The 22,170-nt window shown below is 42.4% G+C and overlaps 2 protein-coding genes across 4 annotated transcripts in view; one reads left to right on the top strand and one right to left on the bottom strand.

Annotated features, from left to right (window-relative positions):
* The window catches only part of axdnd1 (axonemal dynein light chain domain containing 1), a 215,522-nt gene extending 197,918 nt beyond the window's left edge, over nt 1-17,604 (top strand). The window contains exons 28-30 of one of the 3 annotated variants that reach the window (XR_011357692.1): nt 14,689-14,759; nt 16,306-16,392; nt 17,537-17,604. Coding sequence is in view for 2 of the 3 variants with exons in the window: in XM_069938136.1 (XP_069794237.1) it covers nt 14,689-14,792 (104 nt within the window). In the remaining variant the exon portion in view is untranslated. Of the gene's footprint in view, nt 1-14,688; nt 14,946-16,305; nt 16,405-17,536 lie in introns of those variants that run through there. The other 2 variants (XM_069938137.1, XM_069938136.1) reach the window with 2 other exon arrangements.
* LOC138765311 (podocin-like) overlaps nt 14,952-22,170 on the bottom strand; it is a 38,370-nt gene continuing 31,151 nt past the window's right edge. Inside the window, exons 8-9 of the mRNA XM_069942356.1 lie at nt 19,178-19,256; nt 14,952-17,654 (exon numbers count right to left, since the gene is read on the bottom strand). Coding sequence (XP_069798457.1) covers nt 17,373-17,654; nt 19,178-19,256 — 361 coding nt within the window. The 3' untranslated portion in view covers nt 14,952-17,372. The remainder of the gene's footprint in view (nt 17,655-19,177; nt 19,257-22,170) is intronic.

Raw genomic sequence — 22,170 nt, 5'->3', positions numbered from 1 at the left:
AGAAATAGAAGAGGATGATATGTTGGATGAAAAGGCATGTGGGATGGTATGTGAATCCTGTCCTTGTTGCATGATGGGGCAGAGGGGGCCAAGGCAGATGTGTGGATAATGGAGGATATGTGGGTGAGGGCCAAGTTGATAGTAGTAGAGAGGAAGCCATGGTCTTTGAAGAAGAAGGACATCTCAGATGATCTGGCATGGAAAACTTCATCCTGGGAGCAGATGCGATGAAGGAATTGGGAGATAGCAATGGAATCCCTACAGGGGACAGGATGTGAAGAGTACAGTTGAGGTAGATGGATGAGTTGGTGAGTTTGTAGAATAGATCTGTTGAGAGTTATCTCCCAAGATGGCGATGAAGAGATTGATAAAGGGGGGAGTGTTGCTTGAGATGGATCAAGTGAATATGAGAACAGAGGGATAGAAGAGGGGAAAGACTGGCAGCTCATTGTTCTGAGGTTCCATTGTTTCAGATGCGATAGAGCGGATAGAATGAAAGGAGAAGGAGTAGCATTGCTCATCAGGGAAAAAGCAGATCTGTGCTCAGATAGGTAAGACAAGAGGGCTCATCTACTGAGGTTACATGGGTGGAGCTGAGGAATGGGAAAGGTATGACCACATTAATGGAGTTGTGTTGTAGACTACCCAATAGTCAGCAAGAATTGGATGAGCAAATCTGCAGGGAAATAGCAGGCCGTTTCAGGAAACAGAAAGTTATGATAGTTAGGTGATTTTAATTTTCCACATATTGACTGGGACCCTCATACTGTAAAAGGGCTGTTGTTTGGCTTGGAGTTTGTCAAATGAGTTCAGAAAAGTTTTCTAAATTGATATATAGAGGTACCAACTGCTGAGAATTCAATACTGGATCTCCTATCAAGGAAGAGACAGTTCAGGTGACTTAGTATGTGTGGGGGAACACGTTGGATCCAGTAATTATATTGCTATTTGTTTCAAGAAATCATGGATAAGAATAGGTAAAATCCTTGAATTGATATTCTAAGTTGGAGAAAGGCCAATTTTGATGAAATAAGAAAGGATCTAGAAGGTGTGAATTGGGTTTGGTTGTTTTCTGGCAAGGATGTTCTTGGTAAATGGAAGGCCTTCATTGGTGAAATTCTGAGAGTACAGAGTTTAAATGTTCCTATAAAGATTAAAGGCAAAGTTAATAGACATAAATAACCTTAGTTTTCGAGGGATTTTGGGGATATGATTAAGAAAAAGAGAGAGGTGTCTGGTAAGTATAGGTAACAAGGAGTAAATAAGGTACTTAAGAAGTTTAAAATGCAGGAAAAACAAGAGGGAAATCAGGAAGGCTAAAAAAAGTGAGGTTGCTTTCCCATACAAGGTAAGGAAATCCTAAGGTTTTCTACAGGTGTATTAACAACAAAAGGATAGTCAGGGACAAAATTGGTCTTCTTGAAGATCAGAATTGTCAGCTGTATATGGAGTCAGAAGAGATAGTTTCCTTGCATTTGTATTTATTCAAGAAACTGGCACAGAGACTAGGGAAGTGAGGCAAATAAACAGAAAAGCCATGGAGCCTATGCAGATTAAGTAGGAGGAAGTGCTTGTGTCTTAAAGTGAATAAAGGTGGCTAAATCCTCAGGGCCTTACAAGGAATTCTCTCAGACCTTGAAGGAGGTTAGTGCAGAAATTGCAGGGCGATGGCAGATATATTTAAAATGTCCTGAGCCGCAGGCAGGGTGCCGGAGAAATGGAGGGTAGCTCGTACTGCTCTTTTGTTTAAAAAGAAGCTCCAAAAATAATCCAGGAAATTATAGGCCAGTGAGCCTGATATCAGTGGTAGATAATTTATTGGAAGAGATTGGTTATACAAGTATTTGGATTATGAAGGCCTGATTAGAGATAGTCAACATGTGTGTGGTAGGTCATGTTCACCAAACCTTAGAGTTTTTTGAGGAGGTTATCTGGACAGTTGATGAAGGAAAGGCTATCTATGTTGTCTACATGGACTAGTCCTTTGAAACGTTCCCACATGGGCAGTTAATCAGAAAGGTTTGGTGAGGTAGTAAACTGAATCCAACATTGACTTTATGGAAGAAGCCAGAGAAAGGTAGTGGATGATTGCCTGTCTGACTGGAGGCCTGTGTCTGATGGTATGCCTCAAGGATCAGTGCTAGGTCCAGTGATTTTAAAAAAAGAAAAAAGAAATAAAAACAGGTGACACAAAGTTTGGAGACATCGTGGACACCAAGGAAGACTTTCAAAGCCTGCAGAGGGATCTGGACCAGCTGGAAAAACAGGATGCAAAGTGGCAGATGGAATTTAATGCAGATAAGTGTAAGGTGTAAGGTGTGTTGAGGGCAAGAAGGGATCCCGAAGGATTCAAACGCTGAAGACTTCCTGATTATGTCGGAGGTTTCGATCTGGAGCTTGGGTTGCCAATGGATTGAATGGGAATCTGTGCAGAGGCAATTCCATGGACTCTCAGTGACGGAAGGACCTCTCTTTTGCTTCTCTTTCTTTCTTACTGTAAGGGTGCCAGACAACACTAATGGCAATTCTTTGTTGATGGCAAATAGAAGTCAATTTTGTGTAATATTACATGTACTGTACTACTACATAAAATAAAGAAATCTTGAAATAAAACAAAGTATTGAGTATAGGAGTTGGAATGTAATGGAAAAACTGTGTAAGACCTTGATGAATATTTTACTACAGAAAGATATCAAGAAAATTGAAAGAGTGTAGAGAAGATTTACTAGGATGCTGCCGGTTACAGGGAAATGTTAAGGTGAGGACTTTATTCACTAGAGCATAGAAAATGAGAGAAAATTTGACAGAGGTATACAAATTATGATGGGTATAGATAGAGTAAATGCAAGTCGGCTTTTTCCACTGAGGTTAGCGGAGATACAAACCAGAGGACATGGGTTAAGGGTGAAAGAGGAGAAGTTTAGATGGATCATTAAGGGAATTTTTTTTCACACAGAGAGTGATAGGATTATGGAACAAGCTGCCAGCTTAACATTTAAGAAAATTTTTCACAGCTACGTGGATGGGAGTGTTATGGAGGGATATGGAATGAATGTAGTCAGTGGGACTAGGCAGAATAATATTTCGGTACAGACTAGAATGGCTGAAGGGTCTGTATTCTGTGCTGTCATATTCAATGGTTCTCATGGGTGACCTCTGTCCTGAACACCTCCCACTTAGTCTACAAGATTAAACCCACTCTCCAGCTACTTGACTGTTTAACTGCCTACCCTGGTCCCTCTGAGCTCTCTGTCTTTGTCCTTCCCTGCTATTCTCAGGAAGCTCAATTGTAATTTTTCATTTGGCAATTGCTAGCTTCTCATCTCAACAGGGTTCAGTAATTTTGTCATTTTATCGTTCCTGGAAGCAACTTTATCATGGATATGCCTATTCTCCCTATCTTCTCATTCTGCATCTTTAAATATGTTTATCTCTAACTGTTCCAAGTCTGATTAATTCATCAACTTGAATCTTAACTCTGTCTCTCCATAAAAATTTCATCCGACTTGCTAAATATTTCCATCATTTGCAGTATTTTCCTTTTTCAATTTTACATGTTTGTTAAAATATTACAAACATTATATTTTTTCTCCTTGTCCTTGAATAGAAGGATCTGGAACGTTTTTCTGTTTCTTTAATGTGATTGTAAGCAGTGTAATTAGATTGAATTTACTGATGCAATTCATCACAAAAGGGGCCTGAGGTAAGAATATTACACATTACTGATATCAAAACTGTACCACCAATATATTTACAATGCTATTTCCCTGCTAGTTTTTTTTTGAGAAAACATGCTTAAATTGCCAGTTTAACGATAAAATTGCAAACGTTACTTCTTAACTGTAATATATTTACATTTGAAAATGATTCTTTCATCTCCTGTAGTGCATTTGCAGAACTTGTTGTCTCCTTCCAAATCTTGTGTCTTGGTGTATTTTTCATAGTGGACTGCATTCTTTTTATTTATTTATTTTTTTATTTTTCACACCATAAATCACATTAACCATGGTACACACTTTTTCCTTTTCACACATATACAGTGCCATTTTCTCCCCCCACCCCCCTCCCGTCCATTTAAGGTATACAATCTAGGATACATTTAACCAGTCAGACAATGTTGTCACTCAACAAAAATACACCAGAAATTCTACTGAGTCCATTCTTTTCATTTCCTTCTCCTTCCATCAACTTAGGTAATGATTGTCCCCGGTAGGTTTTCGCTATTGTATTTAATATAAGGCTCCCATATTTGTTCGAATATTTCAATATTATTTCTTAAACTATATGTTATTTTTTCTAATGGAATACATTTATTCATTTCTATATACCATTGTTGTATTTTCAAATTATCTTCCGATTTCCAGGTTGACATAATACATTTTTTTGCTACGGCTAGAGCTATCTTGATGTCATGCTTGTTCTTTCAAGAAGAATGACTTTATGTGTGTTTAACACTTAAATAAACTTTATTTTTCTTGACCTGCTTCAACCGACTTCCAGAAACAACACCTGTGACTTCCATCATATACCACACCAAACTGTGTACATTGCATGCTGGGAAATGTAGTTCTTATTTACAACATAATAGCACATACTTCCCCTTTATTAAAAAAGAACAGAAACACAAACACAACACTCTCTATATAACAGAAGTATCTACATTCTCTTTATGTGAATAACGTGGCCAGTCTCTTTCCAGTCAGTAGTTTTCAGTCCATTTCTGAGGTGGTTTAATAGTCTTTTTGGTCTGCTATAAGTTTCCACTGGTGTACTGCTTGCTGCTTTGGACTATAGGCAAGGCATATTTTGCATGAAGCAGGCTTAAGTGTTGGTTCCATCTTGGCCAATACATAACTCTACGTTTGTGTTTTTCTTCAGCAAGATGTCCTTCGTGTATTTTCTGGAGTATTTCCTTGGGTAGCAACACTGGAATCATAAACTTGTTCACTTTGAAGATCATATCTTTCACAACTGACAGTAATCATGCCCAGTGATCCCAAATACCCATTGGGGAGTCACTCTTAGCTACCAGCCGTCCTTTCTGTATTGTATCTTTGAGCTCTTTCATCTGTCTCTGTTGCTTTCCTGATTTGTTCTGTTCTATGCCAGGATACTGGAGGTGAAGTGATAATCATGTCAACATAGGCCTGTATCTTTGCATTAACCTCTTGATCACTCTTTTCTTTCTTGTCAACTGTTCGAGATAGTGCATCAGCTGCAAACATGTATTTTCCTGCCATGTAGATCATTTTCACATCATATTTCTACAGTGTTGGGTGCTACCAGTTGCCCCAATAATTACAGACACTGAGGGGAACGATAGGTTTTATTATGCAAGAGACTGCTAGCCCAGGTTCAGGCTAGGGAAAATGAGGAGAGGGAGAGAGGGCTTGACCTTTATTGGCTTGGGTCACATGGGGGAGACCAGGGAGGAGTCGAGGACAGGATGTCATCAAGAGGGTAGGCCAGCCAGTGCACGCAACCTTATCACCACATTCACCCCCTCTTTTTAAAATAGAACCCACTGGGAACACACAGAGAACCAGGGGTAGCAAACAACAATAACAATAAAGGTTGACGGAAAACGGACGCTCCCTCTGACTAGAGGTTTAGTCGCACGGGTGACCTCCTCCTTCTCCCAGACCGCCGAGGGGCCGGCGTGTCCATGCGGCGCTCCTCCGGAGAGGGGGCCATCAGGGGAGAGTCTGCAGCAGAAACCGTCAGTGTCGGTGTGCTGACAGGGGACTCACAGGGTGATGCGGGGGAGGGGGTCCGCTGCCTCATGGGGGGTTGATTTCTGGACGTCCAGCGGTGAGGCAGGTGGCTTGGACTCCAGGGTTGTGCTCTGGTGTAGCACGATCACATCTGCGGTGTGGTCGGTGGCTGGCAAGGGAGTTTCGGGGTCTCTGGCCCTCGCCAAGTCTCATATCAGCACAGTGTCCTCGTGGCCATCTGGGTACCTCACAAATGAGTATTGGGTGTTGATATGTATGAGGTGCACCGCTTCAAACAGTGGGTCTGTCTTATGGCCCCTGACGTGCTTCCAAAGCAGAACCAGCTCTGGGGTTGCCAGCCAGGGAGGGATGGATGAACCATTCGCTGATCTCCTAGGTTATAGCTGGTGGTCCTGATGGTGGCTATGCCTCTGGCCAGGAAGTACTGTCACAGCTCCTCACTCATGAACGAGGTCCCCTGGTCACTATGAATATAGTTGGGGTACCCGAACAGGGTGAAGATGCTGTGCAGCGTCCTAATAACTGTCACTGAGGTCATATCCAGGCAAGAGAAAGCAAAGGGGAACCTGGAGAATTCGTCAAGAAGTAGGTGTTCCTATCTGAGGTTGGGAGGGGGCCCTTGAAATCGACACTGAGTTATTCAAAGGAGCGTGTGGCCTTAATGAGGTGTGGCTTTTCTAGCCAGTAGAACTGTGGCTTACACTCAGTGCAGATCTGGCATTGTCTGGTCGTGGACTGGACGTCCTCAATGGAGAACGGGAGGTTCCAAGTCTTAACAAAATGGTACAGCCTCGTGACTCTGGGATGGCACAGATTATTGTGCAGGGTCTGGAGACAGTCAAGATGCACGCTGGCACACTTTCCTCGGGATAAGGCGTCTGGGGGAGGGGTCATTGAGTTTACCTGGCTGATACAAGATATCATAATTAAAGGTGAATAACTCGATCCTCCACCTCAGAACCTTGTCATTTTTGATCTTATCCCGCTGTTTAGCACTGAACACGAAGGCCACTGCCCTCTGGTCAGTCAGCAGGGCAAACCTCATCAACCAGGTAGTGCTTCCAGTGGCGCACTGCTTCAACAATTGCTTGTGCCTCCTTCTCGACGGAGGAGTGCTGAAGTTCGGGGCCGTGCAGGGTGCGGGAAAAAAACGCTACCGGCCCGCTTGCCTGGTTCAGTGTGGCAGCCAGTGCGAAGTCGGAGACATCACTCTCTACCTGGAAGGGGATGAATTCATCCACGGCATGCATCGTGGCCTTAGTGATATCTCCTCGCATCAGAGGAAAAGCAGCCTTAATAGGAAAGTAGTGGATTTGATTAGGGGGCGGGCCTTATCTGTGTAGTTGAGAACCCATTGTGCGTTGTAAGAAAACAGCCCCAGGCATCTTTACAGTGCCTTTAGGGTGTTTGGGACTGGGAGCTTCTTGAGGGGGCGCATGTGGTGAGGGTCCAGGGCAATGTCACCATGCGCACGATGCATCCAAGAAGGGCCAGGTGATCTGTATTAAACACGCACTTGTCCTTGTTGTGTGTCAAGTTGAGGGACTTGGCCGAACCTAAGAATTTGGCAAGGTTAGCATCGTGGTCTTGCTGGTTGTGGCCGCAGATGGTGACATTGTCAAGATATGGGAGCGTTGCCGTCAGCTTGTGCTCCTCCACCATCCGGTCCATAACCCTCTGAAAAGCAGAGACACTGTTAGTAACACCAAAAGGCACCCACAGGAAGTGGAATAGTTTTCCATCAGCCTTGAATCCTGTGTAGGTTCGATCGCTCGGATGGAGGTGAAGTTGATGGTAACCCGACCTGAGGCCAGTGGTCGAAAAAACTCTGTATTGCGCGACCTTATTGACCAAGTTGGCTATCCGTGGTAGCGGGTACATGTCCAACTGGGTGAAACGGTTGATGGTTTGATTGTAGTTGATTACCATCTGGGGCTTGCCTGCCCCTCTGAACAGGAGGACCTGCACCCTCCAGGGACTGGTGCTAGGGGCTTGAACCCCTCTGCCAGGAGTCGCTGAACCTCAGCCCGGATGAACTGCATATCCTCCATGCTATAGCGCCTACTCTTGGTTTGCAGTCCGGGGTGAGGTTCGCATATAGTGATGGAGGGGCCATCCGTAAGGTTGTGAGAGCACAGGACGATGCCGGAGTCTGGGAGCTTGGATGGGGGTGGGAATCCGAGAGCTGGGGGTTATGGACGGTCAGCGGCGGTTGGGGGCCTCCGAACGCCATTGTCACGCTCCTGAACTGACTCTGAAAGTCGAGGCCCAGGAGGATTGGCGTGCAGAGCTGGAGCATAATCAACAGTACAAAGTCATTGTAACATTCCCCTCCCACCAACAGAGATGCTACACAATATTCCTGGCTACAAGTCTGTTGGGCCTTCGCTGCCATTGATACCGAGCCGGTCATCGGCCTGACAGGAAGGGAGAGACTGCGGACCTCGTCGGGGTGAACAAAACTTTCAGTACTGCCGCTATCGAAAAGGCAGTTTGTCTTATGCCCATTCACCTCGATCTGCATCATGGAGTTTGAGATCGCGTGAGGGCTGGCTTGGTTCAGCGTTACAAATGCCAGGACAGGCATTTCTCCATCGTCGTCGTCGGTGGGGAGGCCCACCCAAGACTCATTGGAGAAGAAGGAGGAAATGGACTCCAGGGTCCAGGGTCGTGGCGAGCAGAAAAGACGTCATCGGTGCAGTAGGCTGTGGTGTAGAGGTTGGGAGTGGTAGCCGATAAGATGGTGCCCCCCTCAATGCACATGCGGTCAGCACCAGAAGCTCCTCTGGCACACATGTTGTGCTGCTCCCAGACAGGGGTTGGGACCTGCAGACCTTCTGATAATGGCCCTTCTTCCTGCAGCCTGAGCACATGGCTACTCTCGTGGGGCAGAGGCATCTCACGTGCCTAGCCTGCCCGCAGAAGTTGCATCTCGATGATGCAGATGGCGTTATTGCAGCTGCGGATGGGTCAGTAACCCCCGACACTGGTTCCCAGGATGATGGCCCTTGTGGTGGAACATACATGGGAGGCCCACTTCTGCCCGCGAGGTGCTGGGCCGAGTCTAAAGATCTGATCAGATTGATCGCCTTTTTAAGTGGGAGTTGGTCCTCCTCAAGGAGTCGTTGTCGGATATAATCCGACCTCAATCCCGACACGCAGGTGTCTCAGATCAGATATTCCATGCACTGGGTCAATGATATCGTGGCCATGGGGTTCCCCAGACAGTCTTTTCCCAGTGTGACCAAGGGATTGGACGAACTCTTCAGCGGACTCACCAGGCTGTTGCTTCGGGATGCCAGCAGGTAACGGGAGTAGACCTCATTCACTTTCAGCTTGTACAGCGCTCGCAGCTCAGCCATTGCCTCTTTGTAGGTCACGCTGCTTTGGATAGTGTTAGGTCTGCTTTGTTCATGAATCAGTGAGTCAAACACCAGACTGAGTCGAAATCAAGGATCTTTGTTCTTTATTGCCGGATTGTAACACTTGCAACTAACAGTGTTAGTTGGAGAAGGCGCATTCTGCCGTTATCAGCAAGTGGTGTTTTTTATATACCTTAGGATACGTACTTAGTAAATTATCATACCATGACATTGTCCAATGAATAAACTGTTGCTATCCTTCTCTGCTAGTTTCCTGCACATCAATTTGTCATCCCCACTCTTATCTTGAGAGTACAAGGTCACAACTACATCTTGTTACGGCCCAGCACTGGGTGACTCCTTCTACATTCCCAGCTCATGATGTTTTTACCTAACAATAGCCAGGAAGGCCCTCTGCCCGACTTGTGCCTGTAGGATCTTCAACTTCTTTTTGTCGGTGTTGACCACCTCAGCAGTGGCGTCGAGGAAATTATTACAACAGTTCACCCACTGTTCGAAGAGTACTGATGCACCTGGGATTTGGGGGGGTGGGGGGTCTACCTCTAGCCATTCAGGGCACAGCAACTTCTCCATTACCAAAGACCTTCAAATTCTTGTATAATAAATTATTGGGCACTACCAGTTGCCCCAATAATTACGGAGACAAAGGCTGAGGGGAACAATAGGCTTTATTATACAAGAGACTGCTGGCCCGGGGTAGGGAAAATGAGGAGAGGGAGAGAGAGCTCAACCTTTATGGCCTGGGTCACATGGGGGAGACCAGGGAGGAGTCAAGGACAGGATGTCACCAGGAGGGCGGGCCAGCCAGTACACACAACCATATCACCACATGCAGCCTTATCAACATGCGCTGTACTCTCATGGGACAGTCATTCAGTGGTTTGGACATTATTGAGACCAGTAGTTTATGGTCTGTCTCCACTTCAAAAGCTTGTCCAAAAATATATTGATGGAACATTTCACATGCATAAGTGCTGGCAAGAAGCTCTTTCTCTCTCTGTGCATAGTTGGCTTCTGCATTTGTTAAAGCTCTTGATGCATGGGCCACAGGTTGCCATGTTGCTGCAGTAGTACTGCTCCAAGGCCATGTCGGGATGTATCAGCTGAGACCTCGGTGTCTATCCGGATCATAAAATTTTAATACAGGCTGTTTTTGAGAGGCTGAAAGCACCCTTCTTGCTCATGCGACCATAGCCACTCATTTTTCTGGTCAAGTGTGATCTAAGTGGTGCTGACACAGTCGACAGACTGGTAAGTCACCATCCCCAAAAAATGTCTCACATCCTCTTGTTTTAGGGCCTTGCAAAATTCTCAATGACTAATGTCTTTCTTGGATCAGGCTTCACTCCCTGTTCAGATATGACATCTCCTATGAACGTCCGTATCTCTATGCAAACTCACATTTCTCTTTATTTAATTTCAGATTGACATTCTATGTCATGTCAAGCACTTGCGTTAGTCGTATATCACGGTCGTCCTTGATGGACCCCGCCCCCCATACAATGATGTCATCCATTATGGTTTCACCTCCAGGTATATTTTCAAAGATCGCGTGGATGGTTTTATGTTAGACTTCTGGTGTGGACAAGATCCCTTATGGTAGCTGAAGAAAGCGGTATTTTCCTTGTGGTGTATTGAAAGTGCATAGTCTTGAACTGCCTAATCAAACTTCATCTGCCAAAACCCCTATGATGCGTCCAGCTTGCTGAACCACTTGGCATCTGCAAACTGGGATATTATTTCATCCTGTGTAGACAATTTAAAATGTTCTCTCTTGATGGGTTTATTGAGATCTCTGGGTCCAGACGTATACTCAATACTCCATTTTTCTTTTGCACATTTGGTCACCATACAGCCCCCTTTTACTGGAACATTGTCTCCAGTGTAGCCTGTCACTTTTAATTTCACAGGACAAATCTTGCTCTTTATGGTGAAGGTCTTGTAATTGTCCATAGATAACAGATTCACCTGGGCTCCAGTGTTGATCTTAAATGGAATTACTATCTCATTCACAGTCACTGGAATGGTCCATTCCATTTTGCCAGCTGCAGTCTGTAGTGAATGCATGAAGAATTCCTCCATTTCTTCATCCACCTTTCTCTTGGTATCCCCTGGTTTGCAGCACTTTGCAAAATGATTCTTGTTTCCACATTTATAGCAAGACCTTCCAGAGGACACATCTTTGGAATATGTCTAGCTCTGCACCTGATGTTTGAGCTTACCACTTTGCTTTGTAGTTGCTTTGGGAAACTCATGGTGCTCTTCTTATCTGTTTTCATCACAAACACTGTTGTGTCTATCATGTACAACTCCTTAACTGTTGTGTCTGTCATGTACAGCTCCTTAGTTTGTGTTGATATGGTCTCTGGTGCCCTACATATTCACAGCATTTTCCAGAGTTATATCTATTAAGTCCATTATCTTCTTCAAAGCTCATATCTTGTTTCTGGACACAGGAGAAAAACTTGAATCTCTCAAATGTGATGTTTTTACTTGGAACAAAATACTCAAATTTTGTCATCAGAGTGTTTAACGTGAAAGCTATTTCATAAATTTGAAAACTATTATAGATGTTCAAGGCATCTTCACCCATCATGTGCAGAAACATAGAGGCTTTCCATTTTCTATCAGCCTCTCCCATTCCACCTGCTTTTAAATAAATGTTGAATCGCTGTTTGAAGCATTTCCAATTATCGGTTAGATTGCTGGTAACTGCATCGATGGGGGAGGACTTAACTTATCCATGCTTTTGAACTATTGTTTTCTCTTAGTCACTCAGACACTTCTGACACCATGTTGTGCTTGTTCTTTCAAGAAGAACTTCTCCATAGGAGAAGTGAAACCTACAAGTCCTATGATACATTTCTCTCATACACACAGCATCTATCAACTGGCCAAGTTGAAGAATTCAAGCTCTGGGTACAGAGCAGAATCTCAAGTCCCAAGTCACATTGTGAAGGTTAAAGTTGTGGGAAAGGAGCTTCTTGGAAGTGTTACAAACAAACATGAGTAAGGTTAGAGCTTTTTAAAACAATATCCAATTTTAAAATTTTGGTGTAAATTTATTTTTGGGTAATATTATACTCATGAAAAACTAGCATCCTTGTTCAAAGGCCATCACCATTTGACCAATTTTATTTTATAGAATTGCAGTTTGGTAGATGGTAGTTCTGTTTCAGAAAATTGTGTCTGTAATGTTCACCGATGGCCCTTGAGTAGCATTTTAGCTTTTCATAATTTGGGCAGTTATTTCAAATGTATTAAAGAAAATGCCTGGAAGATGTTTTGTTCTAGATCTGTTATTAGTCTCTGGTCTTATGTACATGGAAGTAAATATTATCCCACAGTGATAGACTGAAATGGCTGAGAGTAAGGTATCATCTAAGTATTACTGTAATTTCCTTCTGCTCTGAGTTCTCCTTAATTCTGTATTATGAACATTGGCCCCTCATCTTGGGTTTGAAAAGTTTCCAAAAACAGGCTTTGGTTGTAACATATTGATAAAACTGTATGAACTCACCAAAAGAAGATCAGGAGAGGGTAATGTTCACATTTAAAAAAAAAAAAGAACAGAAGACAAACTGGAGCAACAGAGAAAATTTAGGAAGTTGAGTTATTCCAGGATGCATTTCAAAAGTACCTGTTCATTTTATCCAGGATTCTTCAATTCTTGTGCTTAACTTCTCTTCCTTTACTAATCAAACTTATTACAAATCCACATTGCAATTAATCACCTGGTGGTATTGATTTGACCTATCTGCAGTGTTCCACCATTGGCACTGAATTGCATAAGATCAATGCTTCTCATAGAACAGTACAGTGGCAGTAAAGGCCCTTCACCCCACAATGTTGTGCTGACCTACTCAACAATCTAAACATTCAATAATCTATACCTCACATCTAAAACCTTTTTTGTTGCAACTATGTGCCTGCCAAGAGTCTATTATGTCCCTACTACCACTCTCTTTCTTTGGCTTGGCTTCGCGGACGAAGATTTATGGAGGGGTAATGTCCACGTCAGCTGCAGGCTCGTTTGTGGCTGACAAATCCGATGCGGGACAGGCAGACACGGTTGCAGCGGTTGCAAGGGAAAATTGGTTGGTTGGGGTTGGGTGTTGGGTTTTTCCTCCTTTGTCTTTTGACAGTGAGGTGGGCTCTGCGGTCTTCTTCAAAGGAGGTTGCTGCCCGCCGAACTGTGAGGCGCCAAGATGCACGGTTTGAGGCGAATTCAGCCCACTGGTGATGGTCAATGTGGCAGGCACCAGGAGCTTTCTTTAGGCAGTCCTTGTACCTCTTCTTTGGTGCACCTCTGTCTCGGTGGCCAGTGGAGAGCTCGCCATATAACACGATCTTGGGAAGGCGATGGTCCTCCATTCTGGAGACGTGACCTACCCAGCGCAGTTTGATCTTCAGCAGCGTGGATTCGATGCTGTCAGCCTCTGCCATCTCGCGTACTTCGATGTTACTACTCTAGGTAATGCATTTCAGCCATCCATTACTCACTGTGTAAGAAAAAACCTTGATCTTTCCCCTAAACTTTCCTCTGCTTACCTTATACAAATGTCCACTGGTACTTGCTATTGTCGCCTTGGAAAAAGTTGCTGTCTGTCCAACCTATCTATCCCTCTAATAATCTTAGACCACTATTACATCACTCCTTTACTCCAAAGAGAAATGCCCTAGCTCTGTTAACCTTGCCTCATTCTCCACATTCTCCAATTCAGACAGACCCTGGTAAATCTCTTCTGCACCCTCTCCAAAACATCCACATCCTTCCTGTAATGAGGTGACCAGAACTGAACACAATATTCCAAGTGTGGTCTAACCAGAGTTTTATGGAGTTGCAACATTACCTTACAGTTAATGAACTCAATCCTCTGATTAATAAATGCCAGTATATCATAACCCTTCACAACTACCGTATTAATCTGTGTGGCATCCTTAAAAGATCCATGGATTTGGACCCCAAGGACCCTCTGATCTTTCATTAAGAATCCTTCCATGAACCATATACTTCACCTTTGAGTTTGACCTTCCAAAATGCATCACTTCAGAATTATCCAGATTGAACTCTATCTGCTACTTCTCCACCCAACTTTGCATCCTATATCCTATTGTGACCCACCACAACTTTCTACACTATCCACGACAAGTCCAACCTTAGTGTCTTCTGCAAACTTAATGATCTATCTTTTCAGTTCAATCTAGATTTTAATTAAAAAGTTTAAACAAATAATGGTACTGGTATGACAAGAGGCGTAGAAACAGGAGTGTTATTAAAATAAACAAGATTTAACCACTTCTAACATATTTATGTGCTTCATATTGATTAGGAAGCCTTTTAATATATTTTCATTTCTCTCAATCAGGAATTTAAAAATTGTTAAGTGCAGATGAGAAACAAAAATATTAGCATAATAATTTAGAGATCCTTCTCCTTCCATTTATAGAATGCTTCTCTAATCACCAGTGCAAAACCAAATGAATTCACCACCTCTTTTGCATTTTAACTCGAGACTGATCCTGTCTCTTCATTTATTTTTAAATCTATGTGTATTTTATTTTTCTAGGTCCACTGCCAAATGGAACTGTATCAGCTCGATCTGTTGTAAAAGTCGCAAAGCCATCTCCCAAGCCAAAAGTGAGCAAAGCTAAAGCTAAGATCAAAAAATAATGATCACTCCCTCAGTATTGAGATATTACATATTTACTACAAAAGACAAACCATGCTTTTCAAAATTCTGTTAAGTTTTCCAATAATACAAAATGTATTTCAAATTCTGCACTATTCAGAAGAATTGAAATCATGTATTAAAGTATGCTTTTATTCAAGTTGTCTTTCTTGTAAAAACATTACAAGTAAATAGCCGATAAAATAATTTTGACAAATACTAAATATTCTTAATTAAAAATAAAGCAATGTCTTTGTTTGTTTAACTGAGCTCAATCAAAAGCATCACAATTTTCAGGCCTATTGGGAATGAATTTCCACTGGGATGGAATTACTCAGCCCCATTGTCTAATGGAAAATGGAATGAACCAGGGAGGGCAAATGCTCAGTCTAACTACATTGGATTCAGTACAATTCATTTTTGCCCAGATTCAAATGAAACAGGATTTGGCTTCATGGCTTTAAACACTTCAGCATGTAATCTTTTGTTCATCTTCCTCAATATGTTATAATTTTGAGCTTTTTTTATGTAAACATGGAAAATGACAAGGTATAATATCCCCATTAGGAATGTGATTTATTTTTTGAAAAAGTTAAATTAGTACTGTTGAATTACATAGAGGAGCAAGAATAAATGACAAACATATGCAGGTGACTAGAAACTAAGAACATTACACTTGAGGAAGGGGAGAAGTGAAATGATAGGGGAAAACACCACTTTCATATTTCATTGGTTTCTACAAAGATGCAATGCAGTTATGTTGAACTATTTAAAAATGATCACTGTGTGGCGGCGCACATCTCTTGTGGTGAACCGGCCCCGCTTGTATTGCTGCACTGGCGGGGCAGCTGTGGGAAGATGGCGCCTTTGGGGAACCTCAGTGGCTTGTGGCTCAAGCCAAAGTGCACGCCTCAGGCAAACGTGATGACGTCACCGCCAGTGCGGGGTGGAGTTCACGCCGCCCTAAAAGGGCGCGCGCGAAGTTTGAATAAACCAGTTCAACTGAAACCCCTCAGCATCCTGTGGTGTGTTTCAGAATTAGTAGCTGCCGCTACAACAGGCTGATTCACACACGTGAAGAACAATCTGAATTTTTAAAGTGTTTAATTTTTATTTATCACTGTCTATATTTTTTTAATCTCTAATTATAATTTGACTTCCAGTCATTATAATAACAAGGTAAAGGTTCCATTATTGTCATATAATACTACATTTAGAATGTAACATATATGAAATTCTTTAACTTTTGTCTACCATAAGGCAAAGAGTCACCACTTTGTTCAGTTCTCCTCACAGAAATCTACAGCACCTAATATTCCTAGACAGTCTCCCCTCCAAGTATTGACCTGTCCTGTGCTTGCTTAGCTTCCGAGATCAGACAATCCCAAGTACATTCAGGCTATTAATTTGGGGATAAATCTGCACTGATGACCCATAACATTAACTCGGGGGATTCAATATTTACATTTGCATCATAACACTGTTCATAATAATGAAGTCGTGTTACTTTCTTAGACAATTCCTTGGGATTGAGGATGTTTTTTCCAGTCTGATGTTGTGAGCTCTCAGTTGACTGAGTCCATTGTGGGAACTGCAGATGAGGTAAGAGTTGGTGAATGGTTGGATAGTTTGTGAGATGGCTAATGCTGGATTTTGCATGTTCCAGACCACAGACTAGAATTTTGCAGTGCCATCCTTCATGCTCCTCCTCTACTTGGAGTGGTATCTGCCTGGTAAGCTTTTCCAAGCTAGAATCTCTGTGTTATGAATGTGATGTATGGCATGCCAACAATAAGGCCTGACCACTGAAATCTCCAGCCACAGCAGTTTGTTCATTGTTGATGTGAAGTTTACAGATTTTACAGAGACTGAATCAGAGTTGTCAGGTGCTTGCATTAGGGAGAACTGTTGAAGAAGGACTCAAGCCCAAAATGTTGGTTATGTATCTTTACCTTTGTTATATAAAGTACACTTTTTGACCTGCTGAGTTTCTCCGGCATTGTGTTTTTACTTGCAGTTGGTGGCCTAGGTCTCAGAAGCACATAGGACAAGGATTACTGCTGCCTGCTTAACCATAATTTTGAGCTGAGTTTGAGTTTGAGTTTTCAATTGACACACCGTTTTTCTTAATCAACCAAAACTGTGCAGGGTATTGAATCCCATTTTGGCAACACCAATGCACCATAAAAACAGTCCAGGGGGTCTGTTTTGAGATAGGACTTGAATACTGTATACATCTTCGGATGTTTACCCATGATGAACAAAACAAAGCAAGGTCCAATTTAAATGTAGTATTTGAATACATCTCTCCTGTTCTCCAATATGAAAAAAATAGTTGAGTCATTGTCATTTACATATTAATTACAATATATTGAACATTCATAAGGCACAATGTCCTTCTAAAATGTAGCAACTTGTATAGTGTTGCAAAAATAGTTGTTATTATTCTATCATGCCACCAAAACTGAATTAGTTTGTAGATGATTCTTCCATAATACAATACTATTGGGTGGGTAACAAAGGTATCTAGATGTCTGCCAAAAAGGAATAATACATAGTTTTTGGATTGTCATTTCTGTCACTCACAACATTGGAGAATCAGAGTTGGATTTTTGCTGTTGAGGCTGCACTGGTTTTGTTGTTTCAGTTGCAGCAGTGGTTTCTAAAGTTTTCTGGGTGATGCTTGACATTGTATTAGGAATGTCAAAAGGCAGAGGTAAGATGACCGTGTTAGTTTTCTCACCAGAAAGTGCGTGTAGTGTGTGGAGGTAGTGGAGCTGGATGGCAGCAGAAGATTTGGAGAGAACATCTGCAGCAGTTTTCAGAGCTTCTGAGGCATCCTTCTCAGCTTCAGCTGCGGTCACCTGCAATTCATTTAAAAGCATGAACATTTCACAGCTGCCAAGGTAAGATTTGAACTTGTCTCTGGATTGTTTGTTCTGAAAGAACCTTGGGGGATGTATGGGGTGGGGGGGGGGGGATTGTCTCTAGAGTTTGTCCTGAGAGAGCCATGGGTAGGGGGATTGAGGGTGAAGGTGATTGGATTGTTTGTCCTGAGAGAGCCATGAGGATGAGGATTTGGTGGGTGGGGTGAATTGTCTCTGGATTGTTTGCACTGAGAAAGTGATAGAGGCAGATCCAAGAGGGATAATAAAAGCCTGGAGATGCTGGTCATCAGAAATAAAGCAGGAACACCAAGAAATGCTTGCTGAAGGATCATTGGTCAGAAACATGAACTCTCTGTCTCCACAGACACTGCCTATCAACAGCAAATTGGATGAATGTCCAAAACTAGGGTATAAATTTAATATGTAGTTCAACCAAAGCTCTGCTGCAAGCACAATGGGCCAAAAAGTCTCCTCCTGTGTAATTTCTTTCTTTAATTTTATGTACGGACATTCAGTAAATTACATTTTATGTAATAAGCTGGTGCTATATTTCAAGCAATTTGTTTCAAATGAGCTTTTATTTTTAATAAAACACACTAGCAGAAGTCCTGAGGTTTAAACCTATTAATGTTATCCTATCTGATCATACTTCTGAGTTAAGTAAAATAGAATTTATTTAAATACTATGTCCTTTGGAAATGAAAACAGACGAGTAACCTCAGGCAGTTCACACTAGTGCTGAATGGTGATGGAGTTCTGTATTCTCCCCAATCTCCCTCTCTCTACCTCTTCAAGCAATAACTCCCAGTAACCTCAGGAATTCTCATTTATGCTGAATGGTGATGGAGTTCTGCATTCTCCCCAATCTCCCTCTCTCTACCTCTTCAAGCAATAACTCCCAGTAACCTCAGGAATTCTCATTTATGCTGAATAGTGATGGAGTTCTGCATTCTCCCCAATCTCCCTCTCTCTACCTCTTCAAGCAATAACTCCCAGTAACCTCAGGAATTTTCATTTATGCTGAATGGTGATGGAGTTCTGCATTCTCCCCAATCTCCCTCTCTCTACCTCTTCAAGCAATAACTCCCAGTAACCTCAGGAATTCTCATTTATGCTGAATGGTGATGGAGTTCTGCATTCTCCCCAATCTCCCTCTCATTAACCTCAGGAATTCTCATTTATGCTGAATGGTGATGGAGTTCTGCATTCTCCCCAATCTCCCTCTCTCTACCTCTTCAAGCAGTAACCTCAGGAATTCTCATTTATGCTGAATGGTGATGGAGTTCTGTATTCTCCCCAATCTCCCTCTCTCTACCTCTTCAAGCAATAACTCCCAGTAACCTCAGGAATTCTCATTTATGCTGAATGGTGATGGAGTTCTGCATTAATCCCAATCCCCCTCTCCAAATAATAACTCCTAGTTTAAAATGAAATTTGTTTATAAATTGGAAAGAATTGATAAATTGCCAGCAACTGCTTGAGATTTGCTATTTTCTTACCTTGGTTTTTGCTTTTTTATGTACCTCTGCTTCCATTGCTAATGAGTGCTGAAGTTCTACTGGCAGGTGGATGTCTATACTGTGAGAGAGGCAAGTAATCAATGACAGACAGGTCTGCAGTTACATTCCAATGACAGACAGGTCTGCAGTTACATTCCAATCCATTCTTCTGTAATAACAATTGGCATAATTCTGTTAAAGGGGAAATACTAATTATTAGCATCATACACTAAAACTTGTCAACCGTCGGATGGTGTACTCGTCAAAGTTTGAACTTTTCACTTGTACTTTTTCCAGGATCCTATTACAGTCATTATACACTGTGTAGTGCTTGGTTGAGAACTAATGTCAACCGCAACTTATAAGCTTCAAGCGAACCTGTTCTTCCTCCAACAATCTCCTTTTCCTTAGATGGCAATTTTCCTAATGCTTCAGTATTCGGCATGGTGTGCATATCTCGCAGGGACTGGACAGGATTACCTGAAATGGCTGAGAGGAAAGACCTTAACTATTGAGGTTTAGCATCCAGGCACAAATGTGTGGTTGAAAAAATGCCTGTGGAAAATTACAGATCTCTCCCACTGCTGACTTCAGTGACCACATCCAGTGAACAAATAAAAACAACTATGGCAAAATGACTGTGCCTGTATGTTCTGATACAAAAAGGTCAGCCTGTAGAACCTTTGCAAGTGCCAGGCAGCCACCTCATTGCAAATACATCAAATGGTTGAGTAACCTGAACAGGACAGCTACAACAATGAGGCACAATTAATCACCATCCTGTTTCAGCTACCAATGTTACCAAACAAGCTTTGCACATTGACTGACATCATTCTATGTGCCCAATGTGGCCAAATATCTGCACAAGCATAAGAATAAGAATAGCCAAGAAATTTATCTTTAAACAACTTGTCCTAGATCAAATTCAGCCATTAACTTGTATGTGACAAGTTTCCACAAACAACTTAAGACCTGATGACCATATAACCATAAAACAGTTTACAGCGCAGAAACAGGCCATATCGGCCCTTCGAGTCCACACTTGGTCACTTGAACAACTCCACTAGTTCCCCCCTCCCACTCTCTCCCCATAACCCTCCAACCCCCTCATATCTATGTGCACATCCAACCTTCTCTTAAATGACAGAAGGGACCCTGCCGCAACTATCTCCTCTGGAAGATCATTCCATTCTCCCACTACTCTCTGAGTGAAGAAGCATCCTCTAACATTTCTCCTAAAGTTTTGCCCCTTTACCCTTAACATATGCCCTCTTGTTCCAACCTCCCCTGCCCTCAGGGGAAAGAGTCTACTCACGTCTAGTCTATCTATTCCCTTCATAATTTTAAATACCTCTATCAAATCCCCTCTCAACCGTCTGCATTCCAATGAATAAAGTCCTAGTCTCCTCAATCTTTCTCTGTACTCTAGATGCTGTAAGCCAGGCAACATCCTTGTAAAACAAAACTCCAAACCTGGCCTCACTAATGCCTTAAACAGTCGCAGCATCACTTCCCAGCTCCTATACTCTATACTATGATTTATGAAGGCCAGCATACCATATGCCTTCTTAACCAACCTGTCTACATGGGAATCCACTTTCAAGGAACTCTGTACCATAACTCCTAGGCCCCTCTGTTCCTCTGCATACCTCAATGCCCTCCCCTTAACTGCGTATGTCCTATTTTGGTTATTTTTTCCAAAATGCAGCACTTCGCACTTGTCTATATTAAATTCCATCTGCCATCTTTCAGCCCATTTTTCCAAACAAACCAAATCCTTCTATAATCCAAGAAAACCTTTCTCACTATCCACCACTCCTCCTATTTTCAGATCGTCTGTATATTTGCTTACTCAGTTAACCACTCCCTCCTCTAAATCATTAATATAAAAGATAAACAACAGGGGACCCAGCACCGATCCCTGAAGCACACCGCTCATCACAGGCTTCCATCCTGACAGACAGTTGTCCACCATGCCTCTCTGTTGTCTATCTTCTAGCCACCTCTGAACCCATCTCACAATCTCTCTATTAATCCCTAGTGTCTCAACCTTCCTTACTAACCTTTCATGCGAAACCTTATCAAAAGCCTTACTAAAATCCAAATATATCACATCAACCGCCCTACCTTCATCCACTTTTCTTGTCACCTCTTCAAAAAACTCAACAAGATTTGTCAAACATGACTTTCCCTTCACAAACCCATGCTGGGTGCCCCTGATCAATCCCTGCCTATCCAGATATTTGTACATACTATCTCTAAGAATATCCTCCATAACTTTCCCCATCACCAAAGTCAAACTTACAGGCCGATAATTACTTGGTCTGCACCTTGTGCCTTTTTTAAACAACGGAACTACATTTGCAACCCTCCAATCCTGCGGCACCACACCCTCCTCCAGTGATTGTTGAAAAATTACTGTCATAGCCCCTCATATTTGCTCCCTGACTTCCTTTAACGTCCTGGGAAAAATCCCATCAGGATCAGGAGACTTATCCACCTTTATTGACCCTAGAAGCTTCAAAACCCTTGCTTTACTAATCCCTATCCTTTCCATAACTAAGCCCTTTGCCTCACTTATCTCACATAGTCCAATATCCCTTTCTCTTGTGAATACAGACGAGAAAAAAATCATTGAATATCTCCCCCATCTTATACAGTTTCTCACATAGTTCACTGTTCCCATTTTCCAGTGGACCTACTCTATCCTTAACCCTCCTTTTACTATTCAGATATCTATAAAAATCCTCAGGATTCACTTTCACCATATTAGCTATCTTGACTGGGCAAATTTCATATTTCTATGGTTAAGTGCTGCAGAATCTTTACCATTCGAACTGGCAGGAGAGACTTCACTAACATTGTCACCAACAGTGTGTCTGACAGAGCAGCACTCAGTTATTGGTGGTTACTTTAAATGGCATGCTCAAAACCAGGACAAGAGTTTGAAATTACACAATCCAAGAAAGTTCCAACTGAATGAAGGCAATAAC

This window comes from Narcine bancroftii, chromosome 5 (assembly GCF_036971445.1).
Source record: "Narcine bancroftii isolate sNarBan1 chromosome 5, sNarBan1.hap1, whole genome shotgun sequence".
Lineage (NCBI taxonomy): Eukaryota > Metazoa > Chordata > Chondrichthyes > Torpediniformes > Narcinidae > Narcine > Narcine bancroftii.
Note: the sequence above shows the minus strand (reverse complement) of the source record. Positions and strands in the feature narration are given on the sequence as shown.